Here is a 20,302-nt window from a genome sequence, read left to right as displayed (position 1 = left end):
TGCATAATTTAAATTACAGCAAAATTCTAGTAGGGGCTCTTATTACATAGGTGGTTCATTCATGAAGAAACCCAGAAGAGGGGCAGGAATCACATAGACTGGTTAATTTGTCTAAGATTAGGTAGTTAATATATGGGAAATTGATGTGTGCCCAAGATTGACTCTGGATTAAGTGTGTTGTCTTAGTTAGGGTTTCTACTGCTGTGATGAAACACCAAAAGAAAGTTGAGGAGGAAAGGGCTTATTTGTCTTTCACTTTCACATCACTGTTGATCATCTAAGGAAGTCAGAACAGGAACTTAAGCAGGGCTCATGACAATGAGACATGTCTGCTCCTGGCAGCACCAATCTACTTCAGAGAAGACAATGGGCATCAAAGAAACTCCACATGGAGTTTGTTTTCTTTATGGCAAAAGCTAGCCACTGAGCAAAGAAAATGCCTTTGCCTCAATTGCTGACAGATATTGTCCAAACTGGATCAGCAGGATGCAGAGGAAAGTGACTGCCAAACTTTGCCAAGACAAGGTAGGGCAGTCCTTCAGAATTCCCTGCTTCTCAGAAAAGTCTGTTAGATATGCTGGGCCTGTAGATCAGAGTTGGATGTCCTAATGTTGCAGAGGAACTTTGAATGATTGACCAGGCAGTCTGATGTCTTTATCATTAGGTAACATTTCACCCTTCTGGGGTCTTTGATGGAGTTGAAGATTAGCTAGTCAAAGTTTTCCTTAGTTACAATTAAGTATAAAATGTTAGAGTCACAAAGATAAAATAGGTAGCAAAATATTTTCACTAATTTTGCCAAATACAAATGAATTAGATATTGTAACTGTAATTCTTACTTGACAACTTTTTGTTGTTTATAATTTTACTACGTTAAAGTTAAAAACCTTTTTAATAGATAAAAAGGGGGAAATGCTATGGAATAATCATTCTGCACACTGTGTGAATATATGTTGCTATGATTGGTTTAATAAACAAGTTGACTGGTCAATAGCTGAACGGGATAAAGTTAGGTGGGAAAGCCAAACTGAGAATGATGGGATGAGGAAGGGTGGAGTCAGAGGAGACACCAGCAGACAAAGAGAAAGCAGGTAACAAGCCTTGAGCCATGAGGCAGAGGGTAGATAAGAAATGAGTTAATTTAAAATTGTAAGAGTTAGCTAGTAACAAGCCTGAGCTATTGGCCAAGCATTTATAATTAATATTAAGGCTCTGAGTGCTTATTTGTAAAGCAGCTGCCGGTTATTTGTGAAGCGGCTGCTGGCACAGGAAAACTTTGCCTACGCAGGGCAGAAACCTGGAGACAGGAGCTGATGTAGAGGCCATGGAGAGATGCTGCTTACTGGCTTGCTCCACATCACTTGCTCAGCCTGCTTTCTGTAGAACCCAGGACCACCAGCCCAGGGACAGCACCACACACAATGGGCTGGGCCCTTCCCCATCAATCACTAATTAAGAAAATGCCTCACAGGCCTTCCTATAGCCCGATCTTATGGAGGTATTTTCTTAATCGAGGTTCCCGCCTTTGAGATAACTTTAGCATTGGCCAAACTGACACAAAACTAGCCAGCACATGTGCTTTTGTATTAGTTTACATCTTAAATGTCATGGAGGACAGAGGCTGAGCTGACAGGGGAGTCTCCTAATATAGACTGCCATAATTCCCTGCCTCTCTGGCTCTGGGCCTGGATAGCTTCCCAGCCTCTAGAGGCGGCTCACTTCCACTCCCCTTGAAACTAAGCGTGCCTTATGCCTTATCTTTATCAACAAAATGCTACCCAGTAATAGGCTGGGAATCCTGATCCCAGCCCTCAAGGACTGGTGGCTTCCGCTTCCTTTCCCTCATAGCTCAATTGATGATAATCAGTGGCCTGAGGCCCTTAGAGGCTGAGTCCATCTTGCATGTCCAGCCCCAGCCAAGCTTTCCTAGTTGAACACAAAGTATGAGCAAGCAGTTACTGTATGAGGACTTGGTTCTTCAGTTAACCACCTGAACTGTCAAGCCACATACATCACCAGACTCAACTCTGTCAGCTCCTTCTCAAAAGCCAAAATCTAAGATACCGATATCAATAGGGAGGAAATTAAATCTATTCCAAAACTGGTCCTGAGAAGATAGAAGTATGGTCCCCAGAGCACCATCTTGGAGAGCTGGAGTACAGGGGTCCCCCTAGAGAGGAAAAGGGGGGTGCAGTGTGAAGCTGCAATTGGTGAGAGCAGGATGAGGTTCAGTGGAGTCTGTCACTGTCTTCCTCATCCATGGTGTATATTTTTTCCTACTTCTCTTTGGTCAAACATGACTATGAACCTTGATCTCCAGAGGTTAGGTCCTGCATTTATTTATGCAAACATAGTTGATTTTTTGCAAGTTAAGCCTCAAAGTACTTTATATGCTTTATCAGTTGATACATAAAACTGAGTAAGAAGGGGGTCAGAGAGATGGCTCAGTAGTTAAGAGCGTGTATTGCTCTTGTAGAGGACATGCATTTGATTCTGAGCACTCATGTTAGACGGGTCACAGTCATCTGTAACTCCAGCTCTAGGGGATCTGATGCCCTCTTCTGGCCTCTGCAGGCACTTTTGGCCTCTGCACGCGCGCACGCACACACACTTAAAAGAAAAAACAACAAATAAAGGAGCCTTATATATTCTGATGTAGTAACTAAACACATCTTTGCTCATTTATAGACAGGGTATTTCTACATAGCCCTTGCTGTTCGGGAACTCACTCTGTAGACCAGGCTGGTCTTGAACTCACAGAGATCCACCTGCCTCTGCCTCCCAAGAGCTGAGATTAAAGGCCCTGCTCAAGTGTTAGCATGTTAATTGTGTAGGGGTGAGGTTTGTCTTTAACATTTAGAATGATAGGAAAAGGAGGGGAAGTCACTTTTCAAAGGAGAGCTTGCAGAGTGGCCATGTGACAGTCTTTAAGTCCGGTGGGTTTCTAGATACACATCACTCAATGAGTTCTATATCTGATTGATAATGCCACACTAATGATATCAAGTATTTTGTATGTAACAAATGCTTCACAATACAAACCACAACCCCAAATGAAAATATCAACCCTGACTTGATGTATAAAATTGTTCTTGATAGTTTTGATCTGTGTTCTTCACAGCTACAATTAAACATCTCAACCTATTTTTGAAAAAAAAAAAAAAAAAAGGTTTTAGGTGGGGTGATGGTGGTGGCGGTGGCAGCGCACACCTTTGATCCCAGTGCTTGGCAGGCAGGGGCAGGAGGATCTCTGTGAGTTCGAGGCCAGTCTGCTCTACAGAGCAAGTTCCAGGACAGCCAGGACACACAGAAACCCTGTCTCGAAAAAACAAAAGCAAAAAACCAAACCCAAAACAAAATAAAAACCAAAACCAAACCAAACCAAACCAAAAGACTTTGATAATTACATCCCCTGAGATCGCGATCACTGTTTATAAGCTGCGGTAGACCTTGCTATATATAAATTTAAACTCTTCATTAATTCTTACTTAGTGGGGGTAATGCTTATATTACTTTTGTTTTCTTTCAAACACTGGCTTTATTTTATGTATAAAACTTGATTCATTCAGAATCAATTTTGTTCAGGACCCAGGTTTATTTGGCACGAATGGCTAACCAGTTGTTTCATTAAAATCACCCACATGTCCTCACTAACTTGAAATGCCACGGGAAACCAGGTACTAAATCCCCCTGTAATTTAAGCCAATTCTGCACCACCACCCCCGACTGTGTCCCACTGACCTCTCCTTTACCACTACAAACTCTGTAGTTATTGTCATTTGTCCTGTGCTGGGGGATGTCTTTCTGTATGCTGTGAATATATGTTGTTCCCATTGGTTAATAAATAAGCTGCTTTGACCTATGGCAAGGCAGCTTAGAGGCAGGTGGGAAACCTAAGGAGAAAAACAGGAAAGAGAAAGGCGGAGTCTGGGGAGAGGCCAGCCTGCTGCCCAAGGAACATGCCAGCAGACCAGTGAGCCACAGAACATGTGGCAAAACGTCGATGAACAGGAATGGGTTAAGATGTAAGAGCTAGCTAGCAAGAGGCCTGCCATAGACCATACAGTTTGTAAATAATAATAAGCCTCTGAATGATTATTTTATAAGCAGCTGTGGGACTGCAGGCCCAAGCTGGACCGGAGAAGCCTTCTGACTACAGTCCTGTTGTGGGTGTGAAGGGAAGTTCTTTGACCTTTGCAGGATTTATCGAGCCTTTCCTAATGTTTACTTTCTCCCAGAACTAAATGGGTCAAGTCCAAAAACAAATCTGGCAAGCACCGTGGTGGATTGCATTATACTTAGAATATAAGCAAAATGAATCATGCAAGAGGTCCTGTGTGCAGATGAGGTGTGTCTGCATGTCCCCACCCACCCTCAATCCCAGGGCACCAGTCCATTCTACTGCCTGTGTCCACTTACTAAGGCCCTCGCCAGCCCTCTCTGCTTCCTTCCCTGGAGAACTTGACCCTGTAACTATTTCTGATCCACCAAGAACAATTACTGATTTCCTAGGCATCATGGTAAATATGACACTGTCCTTGTGCCTAAGGACATGCAGTAATGACGTCACCCGCCACGAACCATGCAGCAGGCTGCTTTATCTGCACTCCAAAGCAGCTTGACCTTGAGTGGTTCCCTAAAGCTCTGTGGGTTTTCCAGCTACAAACGTGAGCACCACTTGGCTCAGGCCGGAGACCAGGGGATCTAGGAAGGCAAGGGAGGGGACACCCCACACTCCCTTCCTGACCCAGGGAATGCTAAGGTCCGTTGGCTTCTTCCTGCCCCCCACCCCCTTGTCCTCAGAGCACTCCAACCCATAAGATACCCCTAACTAGCCACAGCCACGACACCAGGCCAAAGTCAGAAGTATGAGATTTTTTGTTTTTTGTTTTTTTTAATTTTCTACAGACACTTCTGAAAAGAGATCTAATAGAGAAAATATACAAAGCATTTGAGAGCTTCACCGCCATGGAGAGCCCAAGTCTGACCCGAGCTGCCAAAGCCTCTCCCAGGCTCAGGGCTGAGGGCGGCCAGCATGAACGTCAGTAAAAACATGCAAAAGAAGGAGAAGGAGAAACATCACGCACCCCTGGACAGCGGGGACAGATCCGGAATGGAGAGGAAGCAGGGATGGAAGTACCAGTGTCTCTCCTTCCCGCTTCCGTCTTTTCCAGCAGCCCTGGCGTGGAGGAAGGCATGTGCTCCACCCACTGCCCAGGGCCTGCAGCTCACAGCTGATGACTTCCGTACCCACCTGCTCCTGTGTTCCCAGGTGCCAGGCCAGGGCGGCCCAGCTCCTCATTTCTTTGGTTCCACTCAGAGAACAGTTGTGCTTAGCAGACTCATCCCACCCTCAAACTCCAGGCTCCTGCCGGCGGGACGAAGGCACTGACATGAACCCCAGGGAGAGGCCAGGATAGCCACCTGCTCTTGTGCTCTGCTGGGTCCAACCCAGGACACATTTCCCCACCCTTAGTCCACACTTAGGCCTAAGAACCAGGAGAACAGAGGAAGTGTGCCGTGCATGAAAAAAGTCTTTGGGGACTTGCCCAAATGTGGGGGTGCTATTTCTGAACCCCATGCCAAGCCTCATCCATGCTCTTGCCCCTGTCCCGGGCTTTCACATATCCAGCCCCTCCCTTTAGTCCTTCCCCTTGGCCCAGCCACTGGGGAGCTGAATCAAAACGACGATTACAGAAACCATCTTGGGCAACTGTCCCCTCCCGCCTCACACCTGCAAGACCAGCAGACACAGGTCCCCTCGAGAGATCACGGCCCTGGTACAGGGAGGAGGGCGGGGCTGGAAAGAATAGTGGGACATGTCACATCTATGGAAAAGTGCCCAAGGTACAAGCTAAGCAAAGGGAGGAGGAGGGCCGGAGGGCGGCCAGGAGGAGGAAGGAGAGGGCAGGGCGGGCCTGGAGGGAAGGCCTCACACCACCCCGCAGATGAGCGTCTCCACCACGAAGGTGTTCTCAAAGTGACGGATGGCATTGCAGTTCTTGGCCCCACGTTTGTTGATCCCTGGGAAGAAAAAGGAAGTCCCAGTTAGGCCTGGGTCCAGGCCCAGAAAGGTGTCCAGCCTCTGAGCCTGAGAGCCCTGGGGCCTGGCAAGGCAGGTGGGGGAAGCCAGAAAGTGCCATCCCAGAACAGCACCGTGAAGTAGAGTGCTCCTGAGTCAGGCTCACTGTGTGCCTGTCATGGCTCTGCTGTTAAAACCTTCAAGTTGCTACTTTACCCTCTGTGCCTCAGTTTCCTTTAAAATGACGATGCCAGCGGTGAGGGTTAGGTGAGGCAATGCCCGGCACGTCCTAAGTGCTTGACTGACATTCACTGCAGTTAGGGTATAATTGCTGCTAGGATGGCTGAGCCAGGGCCTGTCAGAGGCCGGCTGGGGTTTGGAGCCTGGGACACACATCCGTCACTCACGCCTGCGGGTGGCCCGGCGCCGCAGCCGGTACGTGTCCTTCCCATTGCACAGGTGGTAGATGAAGGAGCCCAGAGCCTCCTTGTCACTGACAAGCTCCGTCACCACCATCTCCTCCTGGATGATGTACGTCTGTGGGAGGTAGGTCCCTCTCTGCAAAACGGAGGAGGTGGGGGGAGTATGTCAAAGCACGGCCCTCAGGCCCCTCCCACTTTCCCCTGGGGCTCCCCCACACCCCTGTGCTACATCTGAAATGACCGCTGTCCAACACACTGCTTTCTCACTCCCAGGAGCCCTTTGCTAGCCAACGCTGGCACCTGTCCTGTACTGTGGTGAGCTTTGGCATGTGCGCATGTCTGGCCTCCCACTTTAAGGGAAGCGCTCCTGGAGATAGGGCCTGCATCCACTGCCCTCACTACTGACCCAAAGCATGCATCTGAATGCCAACTCACTTGGCATTCTGTGAGTTGGGGAGAGGAAAAGAGGAAAAGAGGACGTGGCTAGAGAATGGCGGAGAAGTGATCCTTTGCGGGTGCAGGGACATGTCCCAGACTCCCCCTTTAGGCTTGGTCTCCTCAGGGGAGGGGACAGGTGTGAACAATAAGAGGCTGCCCACCTTCACATTCATGAGGAGCTCCCAGAAGTTTCGAGGGGGTAGCACAATGGTGGTGTTGAGTTCGATGACGTAGCACTTGTCCAGGGAGATGTCGTGGTAGGCAGTGAGACCCTGGGAGGGAGGGAGCATCCGTCAGTCTCTGTGGAAGGCAAAGGCCTGGACCAGGCCAGCCTGCTGAAGGTTTTCAGCCAGCAGAGGTCTGAATCCTACCGGGCCATCAATGGGGTCTGGGATCTCAGGAGTGGTGCCCTCCCCCAAGTTCCTGGACATCCAGCTAGGGAGTGCCTGCTCCTCCTGCTCCTCTCTAGGCTGGTGGATGTGCCACTTAACAGGCAAGAGCACACTGGTTGTTCAAGGCCTCCGTTGCTACAAACGGTCTTTCTGGGGTTTGCACAGCCAGGTGAGGTTAAGGGCACACGATTATATCCCACTATGCATTTCATCAAAATGGTGAGGACTAGCTGTCCTGGGGGAAAAAGGACCCTTATGGGACATAGGAGCAAGGTTCTGGCCACCTCCAATCCCCAGCAAGGTCCCTTGCCTCAGGGAGGCACGCTACACCCCAGGGATCCAGAGGCCACTGCTACAGAACACTCAAGGAAGCGCTAGGTTAACACAGATGCTTGGAAGGCCTAGGGGAGAAGACTGAAGCCTATGTCTCACTGATCTCAAAAGCGGCCGGGGACAAGAGTGGTGACCTCAAGGAGGAAGGAACTGATTGGAAAAAAGCAAGAGGGAACCTTTCTGAGTGCTGGCGGGGAGCCTGACTTTACCTGGGTGTTGTCACACAAATGGACACCCGCTTGGCTGTACACTGTGATGGTGGCTGTACAAATGCAAACAGATCCAGGACCCTTGGCCTCACAGGGACAGCTGACCCCTGTCACTGTCAGACAGCCCAGGACAAAGCAGTCCACCCCGACCCCAATCTGCCACTGGCAATAACCAACAGTACTACCTTCATAATAAAAGCAGATCTAACGGCCAGTTACGGTGACCAAAGACACCTGCCGTACAGTGTACATACGACCCTTGTTGTTCTTACTCCTTGCTCTGGGTCCCCAGAACACATTCTACTGCCCCACCCCAGATCCCAGTCACCTACTAGCCACCCTCAATCAGCCTCACCCGCTGGAAGTCATGGATAATGTCTGCAGGGTCCCCACCACCAAACTGGGGCACAGGGACATTGATGCGTTCATAGTTCTCCTCAAGATAGATTTTCACATCTTCCTCCAGTTCCATCCGAGTCCGGATCTGGGAGGACAGGGAGTCTTCGTAGAGCACGCCACAGTGGAAGAGGTTATCTCGGGCCAGCTGCACAAGGTGAGGGGAGAGACACAGTCACGCAGGGTGGTGAGCAGGCAGGGTGGAACCTAAGACTTTCCCAGAGATGGGGAAACAGAAGAATGGGGAGGTAGGTCAGAGTCCAGGTCTGCTAGTAAGGAGAGAGAAGCTGGATCTCAGAGAAGTCACTTCAGCCTCACAAATGGAGGGCAGGATAAACAGGTTCCTAGGTGGAAGACTACTCTGAGCCTCAGTTTCCCTATCTGTAAAGCATAAAATCCCAAAGGCCTACCTGGTCTCAAAGTCTTAGATCTGTGAAATGGCCAGGCAAATAAGAAGAGGACCCACTAGCCCCGTGGAGGGACAGAACAGTAAATCCTATAGAAAGCTTGAGTAGGCAGGAGGGAGAAGCTAAGGGATGAACAGGCTGGGCCTGTGGAACACCACCAGGGGGTGCCTGCCTGTAGACACTTGGGTAGAAGATAAGATGGGTAGGTGAAGAACTCCAAGACAATGCCACTCCATACCCATGCTCTTCTCATGGATAAATCTCACCCCACTCCTGGCCTTGCCAGGCAGATGGCTCCATCGCCCATCATCCAGGGGAAGTAAGGTGGTATTATTCGTGATAAGGTCACCACCCTGTTTTCTCTAGAAACTCAGAGGCTCCTAGGGACTCCATGACATGTACTGGGCAGAATTCCACCCCCCTTCTTAGTCTGAGGAGAGACTCTGCTTGGATGATGGAACATCCCGGCCACATGGGAGCCCTGAAGGCTTGAGGAAGCCAGAGGGAGACTAGATGCCAGGGCAGACCCGACATGGCTAGCAGGCCAACCGTAGACTGTCCCGAGAAGTGGGGTGGGGTGAGGAACCCTTCAAAAGCACACGTAAGGTCTGGGAAGAGAGGGGACAGAGCAGAGGCCCTGCAGGAAAAGGCCAGGAGAGGGTCCTGCCCCAGAGAGCGAGGACACACCTGCAAAAGGCTAGCCTTGAAGGTATAGTTAGTTAGCCTGCTTTCCGGGGAAGTTCCAAAGGTGAGAGAGATGTGGGAATTGAAGTCCCCAGGGCGCGAGTCCACAGAGCACAAACTCCCGGGTAATGTCTAGTGTGGGAAACTAGGTGACAACAGCCTTAAAAGCTTAGAAGATGCAAGGGTCAGCTGGGTCCACAGTGACTGGAAACCCTAGACTGTAAGACACCCTGAGCTTCCCTGCTGATCCATCCATGTTTTACCTCTCAAGCTACTTATACTTCAGTTCAGTTCAGTGCTCAAGTGTGGTGACCCTTCCTCTTCCCCGGGTCTGGGTGATCCAGCTTTGGGCCTCAGTCTCTAGTGGGTATGTGTTGGGGAAGACAAGCGAGCTCCCCTGTAGACCTGCCATTCCTTGAAGCAGGCTGTGGTAAACCATGCATAAGCTGCCCAGCACTCAAATCCAAATGTCCACACAAGGAAATTACAACCCCTAGATACAAGGTCTGAGCTCCTGGGAGATTCAAAACCCCCAACCTCTCTCCTGGTGACAGTGCTTCAGAGCAACACTGGCCATTGGTGGGGGTAGGAGTGGGGTGACTGGATCCTTGCTTGACTCTCTCCAGAATAGGAGGTGAGGCAAGTCAAGGGAACACTGGGAAGGAATGAGGACTGTCTTCTAGGCATGCCTGGGCCCGGGTCTTCCTGCTCTCTCCCTCCATGTGACCCCCATGCCCTCAGCAGACTTCCTTTACCCATGTCTTGGTGCTAGCCTTTCCCCATCCATCTGCCTGGCTCCTCACCTGAGCAAGGAAGAAGTATCTGTAGATGTAGACGGAGGCAAAGACAAGGCCCATGAGCAGCACCACCATGCCCATAGACAGGTAGCACACGCCACCCACGGAGCCCCCTTTCCTGGAGCGCTGGCGAGGGGGGCGTTCCTCCTGTGAACAGAAGTGCTGTGGTCAGCGAGATGCCCCAGAGGGTACCACTCTTCTGAATTCTTCATCCCCTGGGGCGGGGGTGGGGGACAGAAGGACAACACAGATTGTCTGAAAGGAGGAACCAGCGGCAGGGGCTGCAACAACGGCTTTGCAATGGCATCCTGTGGTCACACGTGACCCAAGAAAGGTCTAGTGGCCCGGCGTGGCGGCGGCACACGCCTTTAATCCCAGCACTCGGGAGGCAGAGGCAGGCGCATCTCTGTGAGTTCAAGGCCAGCCTGGTCTACAGAGAGAGATCCAGGACAGTCAGAGCTGTTGTTATACAGAGAAACCCTATCTTGAAAAAAAAAAAAAAAAAAAACCAAACAAACCAAAAAGGTGCCTAGCTTAGAAGCAGGAACGATTGCCCTTGGGGCACAATACACCCCAGGACCACACTGTATCTATGTGGTTGGCACACAGCCACTGGGTCCAGAGTAGGGACGGGCAGGGACTACCAACAGGACATCCACCCCGAGGTCATCTGAGGTGACCAGCCTCCAGGGATTAAAAGAGACAATGAACCTGAAAGCTCTTTGTAGAGGACAAAGTATGGGATAAAAATAGTAGCTCAGTGGGCCAAGCCTTCCCTTTTAGGCCGCCATTGCGGCCAGCTGTTGAGGCTGCGTGGGGGGGGGGCATTCTTTCGCTCTTGTGTTTCTGGAAAACCAGAAAAGCTGGCTTTGGAGAGCTAGCAAGGAAATAAAAGAGAAGTGGGGGAGGGGCCCAGCGAACTGTGAGAAGAGTGTGCTGTGCACATGAAAACCACAGCCGAGCTCAGGCCTTCCAGCCCTGCACCTGCAAGCTCTGGCTAGTCCAGGTCCTCACGGACTTGGGGAGGGGGTGGACACAGACTTCTCGAAGGGAGGTAGGGAGAGGTCAGTGAGGACTTGGCAGGCAGGAGTTGAGGCTGCAATGGCCCCAGGTGAAGGAAGAGTGGTCATGTGTAGATCTGGCCAGGACCCTTGACTGGAAAGACTGGGGATCCCCTCATCTTACCCAGCTTGGGTGGTAACTATATACATTTAGTAGTCAGAACAATGAGGGGGATGAAAATATTCCACTCTCAATATCTCAATATATTTCTTTGATGGATTCACAGACCTGGCAGATGTGGGCGGGCTCTGAAAGCTGTTCTTTTTCTAGAAGGAATTGACATCCATCTGCACCAGAGGAGTGCCCAGAGGCCCTGTCTCTCAGATCCCATGCCTGTCTAGGAAAGATCTTCGGGCAATTGGGCAGCAGGGACTGAGCTCAGACACCCAGCTTGCCCTGCTTGGTCTCCCTAGAGGTAACTGTTACCTGGGAAACATTTTCTGAAGATGTTAACCTTGCCCCCATGTGTTCTCATCCCCTCCATGACTTGCATGGCCCCTCACCAGCTGCCTCAAATCCCTGTTTCTTCCTGTAGCTCATTATATTAAGTAAGCTTCAGCTATCTGGCCTTTTCTTTAAGCCTTCACCTTTGTTTATGGCTCCTGTATTGATGCATATATAAAATTTAGTTTGTTTTTCCTGTGAATCCGTTTCCTGTCAGTTCATTTCACGGTCTAAAATTATCCAACCCTTCAGAGGGGAAAAAGGAACGCGTAAATCTTCCCTGTGCTAACGATGGCTCTTGTTCACCTCTTGTGACACAGAGCTGGCGGCTCCATCATCTCACTGCCCATCCAACGCTGCGGCCTGTGGAACCAAACCCTCAGGAACACGGGCTGGAAGTGAGGGTTGGCAAGGAAATCTCGGATGTCTCCACTTGAGGATAAAAAGCCCAGTGCTGCTTTTGTCTGCGGACAGTCAACGCCAGGGCTTAACTTCCAACCCTGGAAGGCTTGCTGTCCCCACTGGGGGGTCACTGTAGACTGTGATCTCACACAAGCTGAGACCTTTGGAGTCGAGGATCATGGGGTAGCAGTGAAGGGTGGCCAGCTAGCCTTCTGGTGGGGATAGCCTCTACTCTAGCTGCTTCCCTGCCTTGCCCTGCTGCAGACCAGAGAAATGTTGCTCTCCCTCCCCCATGGAACATTTACCAACAGCCAGGCACTGGGGGGCTTCCCTTTAGAAAGCGGAAAGATGGTGCATAGTGTTTCCAAGGCAACAAGCCCTCTGAGCAAAATGCCTCTCTGCACACTCATGTTAGGGATGTGAGCCAGACGTCTGGGGACCCGAGAGGGGCCTGGGCCTCAGCCTTCAGGCTTTCCTGGAGCTTTCAACAGGGCTCGTAAGATAATTAGCAGAGCCAGGGGCAGAATGGATAGAAAACCACCAACTGAAACATAGCTCAGCTGAGATACAGTTCAAAGGAGATAGCTCTGTCTCCTGCCCCTCAGTAACAATGCCAAAATACAAGTGGATTTTGCTACAATTGAAGGATACTTGGTGGGAAGCAGGGAAGCACGGAGACATGGACTTTGCAAGCACAGATGAAAGGCTGAGGACTGTCAAGCGGTCTCCACCCCAATCCTATCCTTGGCATTTTCTCTTTCCTAGGCTGCAGGCTGCTGTTCACAGAGGCAAGGATGCCAAAGGGTGTGTGTGAGACAGACCAACAGACAGACTGAACCCTTGCTGGGGGTGGGAGGCGGGCGAGTACCCACTGTCCCTGAGCACTAGTGCACGGATGGTCAAGAAGCAAAGTCATCCCCTGAGTATACGCCACGCATCGCCAAGGCTCAGAGGTTTCTCATCAGAGACCTCCCACCCCTACCCACTCCAGTCTGAGGCCTCCGGGGGCAGGCTGCAGCTATGAGGATCCCTGTGTCTGGCTGGACCCAGAATTCTCTCTCCTCCTCCATCCAGACAGTGCAGGCTTCTCTAGAAAACAAAGGCTCAGAAAGGATCTGAAGCAGAAAGAAACAAGGCTGGAGGCTGGAGAGCTCTTCTCACTCACAAAGAACCGGACTCCCAGGACAGAGGGGAAAGCCCAGCTGTGTGGCTGAGGTTTTAATCATAAACATTTTTCCCCCTTGGGAAGAGAAACTCCCCCTCATAAGCAGTCTGCTGACAGCCTTGAACAGCGGAGCCAGGGGAAGACAGAAAGGAGAGGGAACCAGCAGGGGGAAGGGGAGTGCAGAAAACACCCGGCAAGGCAACAGGGCAACTCTTCTTTCTGGAAGTTCCCACTCTGCTAACATGGGGAAGGACACGGGCTGGACTGCCTCTTTGAAGGTCATTATGGCCCAGCCCTCTCAGCCAGGAAGACCAGCTCTCCTAGCTGGCAAGGGACAGACAGACCCTTCCTCCTGCCAAGAGCCTGAGGACAGGGACGACAACACACACACACACACACACACACACACACACACACACACACACACACATACACACACACAGAGTGAAATCTGACCCACAGGTATGTGGGCTGAGGGAGGGGGTACTCAAGGGCCATTAATCAAAGACAAATGCCACCGAGAAAATTACAGAGCTGAGAAGACGGCTGAATTGAATGGGTTTCCTTCTGTGCAGCCCCCATGCCTGGGGCCTGTCTGTGTGCACACATGTGTGTACAGTCAGCCGGTGGGAGAGGGCCGAGAGTGGGCCTCCAGGGGAGGAGGGCAGGAGGGTCTCAGACACATGCTTCAGTGACCAGCTTCCCACTGGGGCCATGCCATGGCTGCAGGTTCCTCATTACTGAAGTCTGACTGACATGTGGAGATGCTGGGGAGCTGTAGGTCCAGCTGGCTCCCCAATCCCACCCCTCCCCCAAACAGCCTAGGAACTTCCTTCTAGTCTGAGGTCTGGGGACAAATCTTGTTTCAGTATTTGCTCAGGAGGGGCAGGTCTTGTGGGGAGGCTGCCCTGCTGCAGCTTTCCCTAGCCACCCCCCCACACACACACACACACCCGGCCTGGACACAGGCGGCCAACAGCCCGAAGGCTCAGCTCCCTCATCCCCTGAGTGGTCCTTTTGGGGACCACAGGTGTTGAGTCAGTCAGAAGGAGGGACTCCAGGGTCATTCACAGTTAAAAGAGACCTTCTTCTAAGCTGTCTCACGGCTGTCATCAGTATGGGACAAAATCCAAAAGCCCTGCCTTGATAAAATAGCTCCTGGGCCTCTGCATCCACCGACCTGCCCCTCTAGCCTCCCGGCTCACGTCTCGGGGCACTGACAGTGGCTCACGTTCCGTCCTGAACTACAGCTGTGCGACCGGCCTCTGCCTGCTCTTACTGCCATGCCAGGCACCGGGCAAGGGGAAATACGCCTGCTGGCATGGGAGAGCACGAAGAAGCTTGCCGGAGTGAACTGTCTTTCACGGTCCTAGCAGCAGCCGAGATAGACAAAGCTGACACTCAATATCAACGGCCCCTTCACACCAGCTCAGAGCTTGGGCAAGCCATGTAGTGTGAGTTTTGTCTGAAAGTGTAGGTATTTTAATCCCTCTTCCTGACTGCCCAGCCCGCGCCCTCAGCTCCCTCCAGCCCAATAGTGATAAAGGAGGCTGCTGGGCAGGCTCCAGGCCATGACTAACATAGCACACAGGGCAGGGCAAGGTTGACATTTCCATTTCACGCTGGGTGAGGGCAGGGTGGGCTGCTGAGCTTCAGGAGTCTGATAAAAGCAAGAAGCTGGACATTGGTTGTCGCTTGCGTTGTGCTGGTGGGAGAGATCAAAACCAACACGCTGCCTATCGGGAAACGGCTATCGAGAGGGGCTGCAGATGTGGAAACAGCATTGAAAAACCGTTCTCAAGGGGAAAAAATGGCACGAAGAGCTTTTCAGGGATACAGGCAGGCACGCTCCCCCTCCCCTGCCCCAATGAGGAAGGAAAGATCTTTTCCTAAGAAAACATTGGAGTGGGCGCTTGCCCACAGAGACAACCATCGGTGGTCTTTAGAGGGTTGCTGCCAGGGAGGTTTTGCTTGAATAATAAAACCTCTTTTGTTCCTGGGACACCTTTCTTTCCCTCACCTAGCCTCTGATCCCTCACACTACATAAAAACCAACTGCCTGGTCCTTCGAGGCTCATATTTTCTGTATGGCTTCTTCATTATTAGCCTGTGTTTTGTGTTAATCTGTAGACTGCCATCTTATTGCACAGACTTATATAACCAAGTCTTCGGAGGTTAATGAGAAAACTTGTAATTTCCTCACACTGGGCTCAGCCATCCTATCCACACCATCAGCAGGCTGCCCTAGCATGTGCCCTGGGCAGAATCCGCTGGGACTTCCTTCTCAAGGGGTGATAATGACATTCTCAGAGCTGTTCGACTTAGTCCTCCCCCTCCTCAGAGCTGTGGCATCAGGCAGTTGGGTTCCAGTTCCAGGTCTCAACAATCTGCCACTTAACCAGTTCCTGGGGCCCCATACCCAGACTGAAAGGAAAGGAGGGCCCCTCCCTGAAGTAGTAAAGGAGGCTTAAGAGCCTGGGGCAAACTTTTAAATCTGCAAACCAGTTCAAGTATCTAAAGACTCCATCCAGTCTTCAGACGAAGCTGCTCATGTGGGGGTGTCCAGGGACCCAACCCCGACCTGGGTGCGGCCCACGTCCCAGTCATAGTCTGCTCGGACTGGCCACTTCTGCATGACCCTCTCTTCTAGATCATTCTCCAAACGCTCGCTAGGGCAAGACTGAAACAGAGCTTCAAAACTTGATCTGTGGAGGAGGAAGTGGAAGAGCTTTCTTAGTTCTGCCTGGATGGAAAGGCCGGGGCTTGGTGTGCCCTAGAACCGCTTGGGGGCGTGTGCAAGTGGCCAAGAAAACACCCTTACTGGAGCAAAAAGAAGCTCAGTCAGGTCAGCGTTCCTTCCCCTGTCAGTGATTGCCGTCAGTGATTGTCCCCACGACACAATCCACACAGCAGACACTTTTCCATGGCGGAAACAAGTGGGGCCCCCTCAGCCAGGGGAAGGCGGGGCACACCGAGGCCACTCCGCACAAAGCCAGCTGAGTGGCTAGGGATGCCGAGGGCACCGGGCAGTGGGGACCCCACGCAGCGGAGAGAGAGCGCAGCTGCAGGCCGGAGAAGGAAGCCGGGCCCGCAGGTGTGAAATGGGAGAAGGTTCATCACGTAAGGTCTGCCAGTTCCAACACCATCCCCCACCCACCACAGCCCCCCTCCCCCCGTTTGGGGACCAAACCAATGTCACCTCCCCTTTTGTTACTAACCGGTTTCCCCAGCTAATTCCCCAACTAATGAGGTCCCATCACCCCACTTTAGGGAAACTAGGCTTAGCCCTCCCATCCCCCACCCGGGGACTGGCTTCCCGGCCCCTCCCCCTTGATTGGAACCAGACGCAAACCCCCATCAACATTCTCCAAACTTTCACGGGCCCGCCACCTTCCTTTATCTTGGAACTGGGCACCGCGGGGCCCTCACATTTGGAGGAGACCCGATGTGCATCCCCACTTTAGGACTGCTTTGCTTTCGACTGCCGCTTTGGAGAAGGACCCACGACCCTTTCCCAGTTAGGAATAGGCCAGCCTTTTCAGACCTCTGTCCCCGACTCCGCTCGTGGCTCCGGGGTCCCTGGGGTCCTCGCGGCCACTGGGGAGTGCCTAGATCCCTCGACACCCCACCCCCCAACCTGAGACCCTGTGCGTCTCACCCTCGCTGGCGTCAGCAGGATCTCCGCGGCCGGGGCAGATGCCGAGGCCGGGCCAGATGCCGCTGCCTTGTCGGCCTTATCGGCCTTGATGCCCGCCACCGCGGGCTGGAAACTGATCTTCACCATGGCTGCGCTGACCGGCGCCTGCTCCCTGCAGCCTCTGCCTGTGCAACCTCGAACAGTGCAGCTGCCTCTTGCTGCGCTGCAGGCACCGGAAGTTTAGATAGCTCCGGAGTCCTAGCCTCTATCCCCGCCCCGAACCCGCCCAGCCCCGTCCTCCACGGAAGGACCTGGCGCCTGCGCCGAGCTGCATCGCTCAGCACTGTAGCTGAAGAAGGTTGGGGCTCCTTCCACCTCTAGTTCATATTCAGTCAGTCAGTCGTCGCGCAGGAATTTGGTCCCCTGCCTTCTCTCTGCCTATGACCAGCATCTCCACATGTCGGTCAACACGGCGTTGCCTGGCAACGTGCTTCTAACAAACTGCATCTCCCTGCTCCTCTATATAGCCTCCTCTCTGGAGATGCTGAGGCTCCCCACCCCCCACCTCCCATAACTGCTCTCATGTTTTCCTCCTCCAACATTTGTTAGGCAAGAAAAGGGATTTCAAACCCAGGCGCCTAACTGCTTGCCTCTATCGTGAAGTCTGCATCCATCCCCTCCCCCTTAATTCTCCACCATGCCTCTTTATCCTTCATCCTGCAAAAACTTCAGGGGGACGGGGTAGGGAACTTGTAGTGCACAAGACCAGTGATGCCTCGCAGGAGCTAAGTCGTGACTTGAAGACAATGAGAAGAATTACATAGGGCTGGATCAGAGGTTTGGGGTTCTATGCACGATTCTGCTCTTGCAAAGTATCATGGGTATTGGGGAGAAGCCAAGGATTGTGTTTCAGGGCCATCTCTTGACATCAAAGCCCTGGATCTTTTCTCACTGTCCCTACTCCAGGCCGTGAAAGCACCTAGCATGCGGTACTTGGTGTCCATTCTGCTATGGTTGCTGATAATGGAAGGCAGGGCATTTTGCCAGCTTATTGAGGACAGTTCAGTAAGTTCCGCTGACCTCACCTACCTGTCAGGGCTTGGACAGTTGCCTTAGGCCTTTGGTGCCCAGGTGCTAGAATAGTATATCTTGGTTTAGATCTTGTATAAATCAGGCAGTCCGGAAGACAGACTGCTTAAGGCGGTAGAATATGGCCCTGGAGGAATTGAGAAAGAGAATGGAGAGGTGTATTACATGCAGGAAAGGCAAAATCCATAACCAGAATAAGTATCTACCCCAACCAGGACTAAACATTACCCTTTCCACGAAGGAAGTTGTCCAAAGTAATTAACCTGCCACTGGGGTGCTGGCTAGTTACGCCAGGGAATGGTGCTCAATGTTGGTCCCTGCTTCTGGCATATCTGGCATTCAGCCACAGCTGCAGCTAGATTGCTTTGGTGAGTGGAAGTCCATGTGGCCGAGTCCAAGCATAGCCTCCATCTCTGTCACCATGGCCACTTTGTTCATGGGTGGGCCCATTGGGCATGGACAGGAATGTCTGGGTGTTGAAGAATATTATTTAAGGTGTGTTACTTTTGTTTATGCTTTGGAATGTTTGTTTAATGATGTAAAGATGTGTTTAATTAACTGAAATTCACCTATGGTTTGAAGGTTGAGTCTGCAACTAGCTGACAGGAAGTGGTAGGGAGGAGCCAGGTGAAAAAAGGGTTTATAAGGAGGGGAGAGGAGACGCAGGAGGCCTTTTGAAGGATGAGAACAAGGAGAGGAGGTGAGCGACTTGCTATTCAGCCTCTGAAGAGCGGAATTCCACCTTAACCTTTGAATCCTGAGCTCTTTAGAGGGGCAGAGGTTTAGTTCCCTTCTTAGCTGTGGAAGAGTCGGAGCCTGAGGGAACGGAATCCCCTCTGGCTGTGGTTTTTACAGCCCGACCCTGCTGGTAGCTGCCGAGTTGCAGTTGCTGATTTGGACAGCCGTGGCTTAAAAGGCAGCAGCAATTTAAAAAAGGACAGCAGCTGGGGGAAGAGGCTGGCTGTCCACAGAATGGGTCATCCTAGCTACTAGATTACTGAACTCCTCCTCAGCTGAAGTCACCTTTTGATGAGCATTTACATGGAGCATAAGTATCTTCACATGCTTTGTCCATTTGGAGAGATCTATCTACACACTTTTCCCCCAGATGTCTCTCTCACCAATTTCCCAATCATGCTCTTTCCAAGTCCCTGACCATGCAGCCGATCCATTGGCTACAGCCCATGAATCAGTGAACAATCACACATTTGGCCTTTTCTCTTCCCAAACAAAATGTATGACCATGTGCACTGCCTGAAGTTCTGTCCTCTGTGAAGATTTCCCTTCCCTGGCATCTTTCAGAGTTGTCCCCAAAGGAGATGTAATGATGCAGCTGCCCACTTCTAGTGCCTGGATTTCGTGGAAAACTGTCGGTAAACAAGACGGTACTCATCTCTTCTCGGTCTACCTGTCACAGGACACCACTGTAACTTGAGTAAGTTCGCCCTCTGGAGTCCACTCCAAGATTAAAATCACTAATGATGCATTATCCAGATGTGTTCCTATTGCTGTGTGTGGCTTTCTGAAATTTCTAGGGCTGGTTTAACAAAGTATCTCACCAAGAGACAGGAGAGCATTAACAGACACATTATGAGCCTAGATTATTTAAATTTTTTTTCATACACATGAATCTCATGGTATGTGACTTTTGTGCACGTGTTTGGATCCTGAACACTAGGATTGTGGGAATCTTTCATGTAGTGGGAATCAGTAGCCAGGTCATTCTCATTGTGTGATATTCTAGTATGCTCCAAAATTTGTTTCTCAATTCCAGAATTGGGAGGTGTTTGGATTGTATCTAGGTTGAGACTACCATAAAAATGCTACCACAGACAGCTGTCACAGCTGGCCCTGGTTATCAATGAACATTTGGACAACTCGCTGTGGGGCTCTTACCTGGGAACAGAGTCTCACTTTGTGACAGATGTTCCAGGCAGGTTTGCAGGCCTGGGTGACAGAGCAGGCTGCTCACACTTCCCATTACCATCTTGTCACACACTGGTCTTGCGGCTAATCCGCAGAGCTAGGCATGTGACTCTGGACTATCTGGTAAAAAGGCTTTAGAGAGGCAGATACGGTGGCTCCCTGGAGATGGAAGATCAGATCTCTATACCCACCACTTCCTCACACAGGGGCCTCCTCATGACGTTTCTTAATCTCCCCAGAAGGCTGGCCTGTAGCAGTGATAGGCAACAGTCACACTGACCCCCGTTGCTCTGGCATATACCATTGGTACCATGAAGCTGGAAAAGCCTCAGGCAAACAGTTCCCTTCACAGTGACTGTGAAGGTGACTACAATGTAACATTTCTTGGAATTGTTTTTATTTTATTTTATTAATAAGTGGGGGGGGGCTATATGCACACGAGTGCTTGTGTGTAATACATGTGGAGTATACGGTATG

At 51.2% G+C, this 20,302-nt stretch overlaps 1 protein-coding gene across 1 annotated transcript; it reads right to left on the bottom strand.

Moving 5' to 3' along the window:
- Positions 1 to 4,867: 4,867 nt before the first annotated feature.
- Itm2c (integral membrane protein 2C) lies at positions 4,868 to 17,072 on the bottom strand. The gene is made up of 6 exons (XM_028876207.2): positions 16,832 to 17,072; positions 10,107 to 10,247; positions 8,172 to 8,360; positions 7,044 to 7,154; positions 6,430 to 6,580; positions 4,868 to 6,024 (listed from the first exon to the last, which is right to left on the bottom strand). The coding sequence occupies exons 1-6, from the start codon at positions 16,955 to 16,957 to the stop codon at positions 5,933 to 5,935; spliced, it is 810 nt and encodes a 269-aa protein (XP_028732040.1). The 5' UTR covers positions 16,958 to 17,072; the 3' UTR covers positions 4,868 to 5,932.
- Positions 17,073 to 20,302: the final 3,230 nt, after the last annotated feature.

Source organism: Peromyscus leucopus, chromosome 13, assembly GCF_004664715.2.
Source record: "Peromyscus leucopus breed LL Stock chromosome 13, UCI_PerLeu_2.1, whole genome shotgun sequence".
Taxonomy (NCBI): domain Eukaryota; kingdom Metazoa; phylum Chordata; class Mammalia; order Rodentia; family Cricetidae; genus Peromyscus; species Peromyscus leucopus.
The sequence above is the reverse complement of the archived record's forward strand: the minus strand, read 5'-3'. Positions and strand labels throughout refer to the sequence as shown.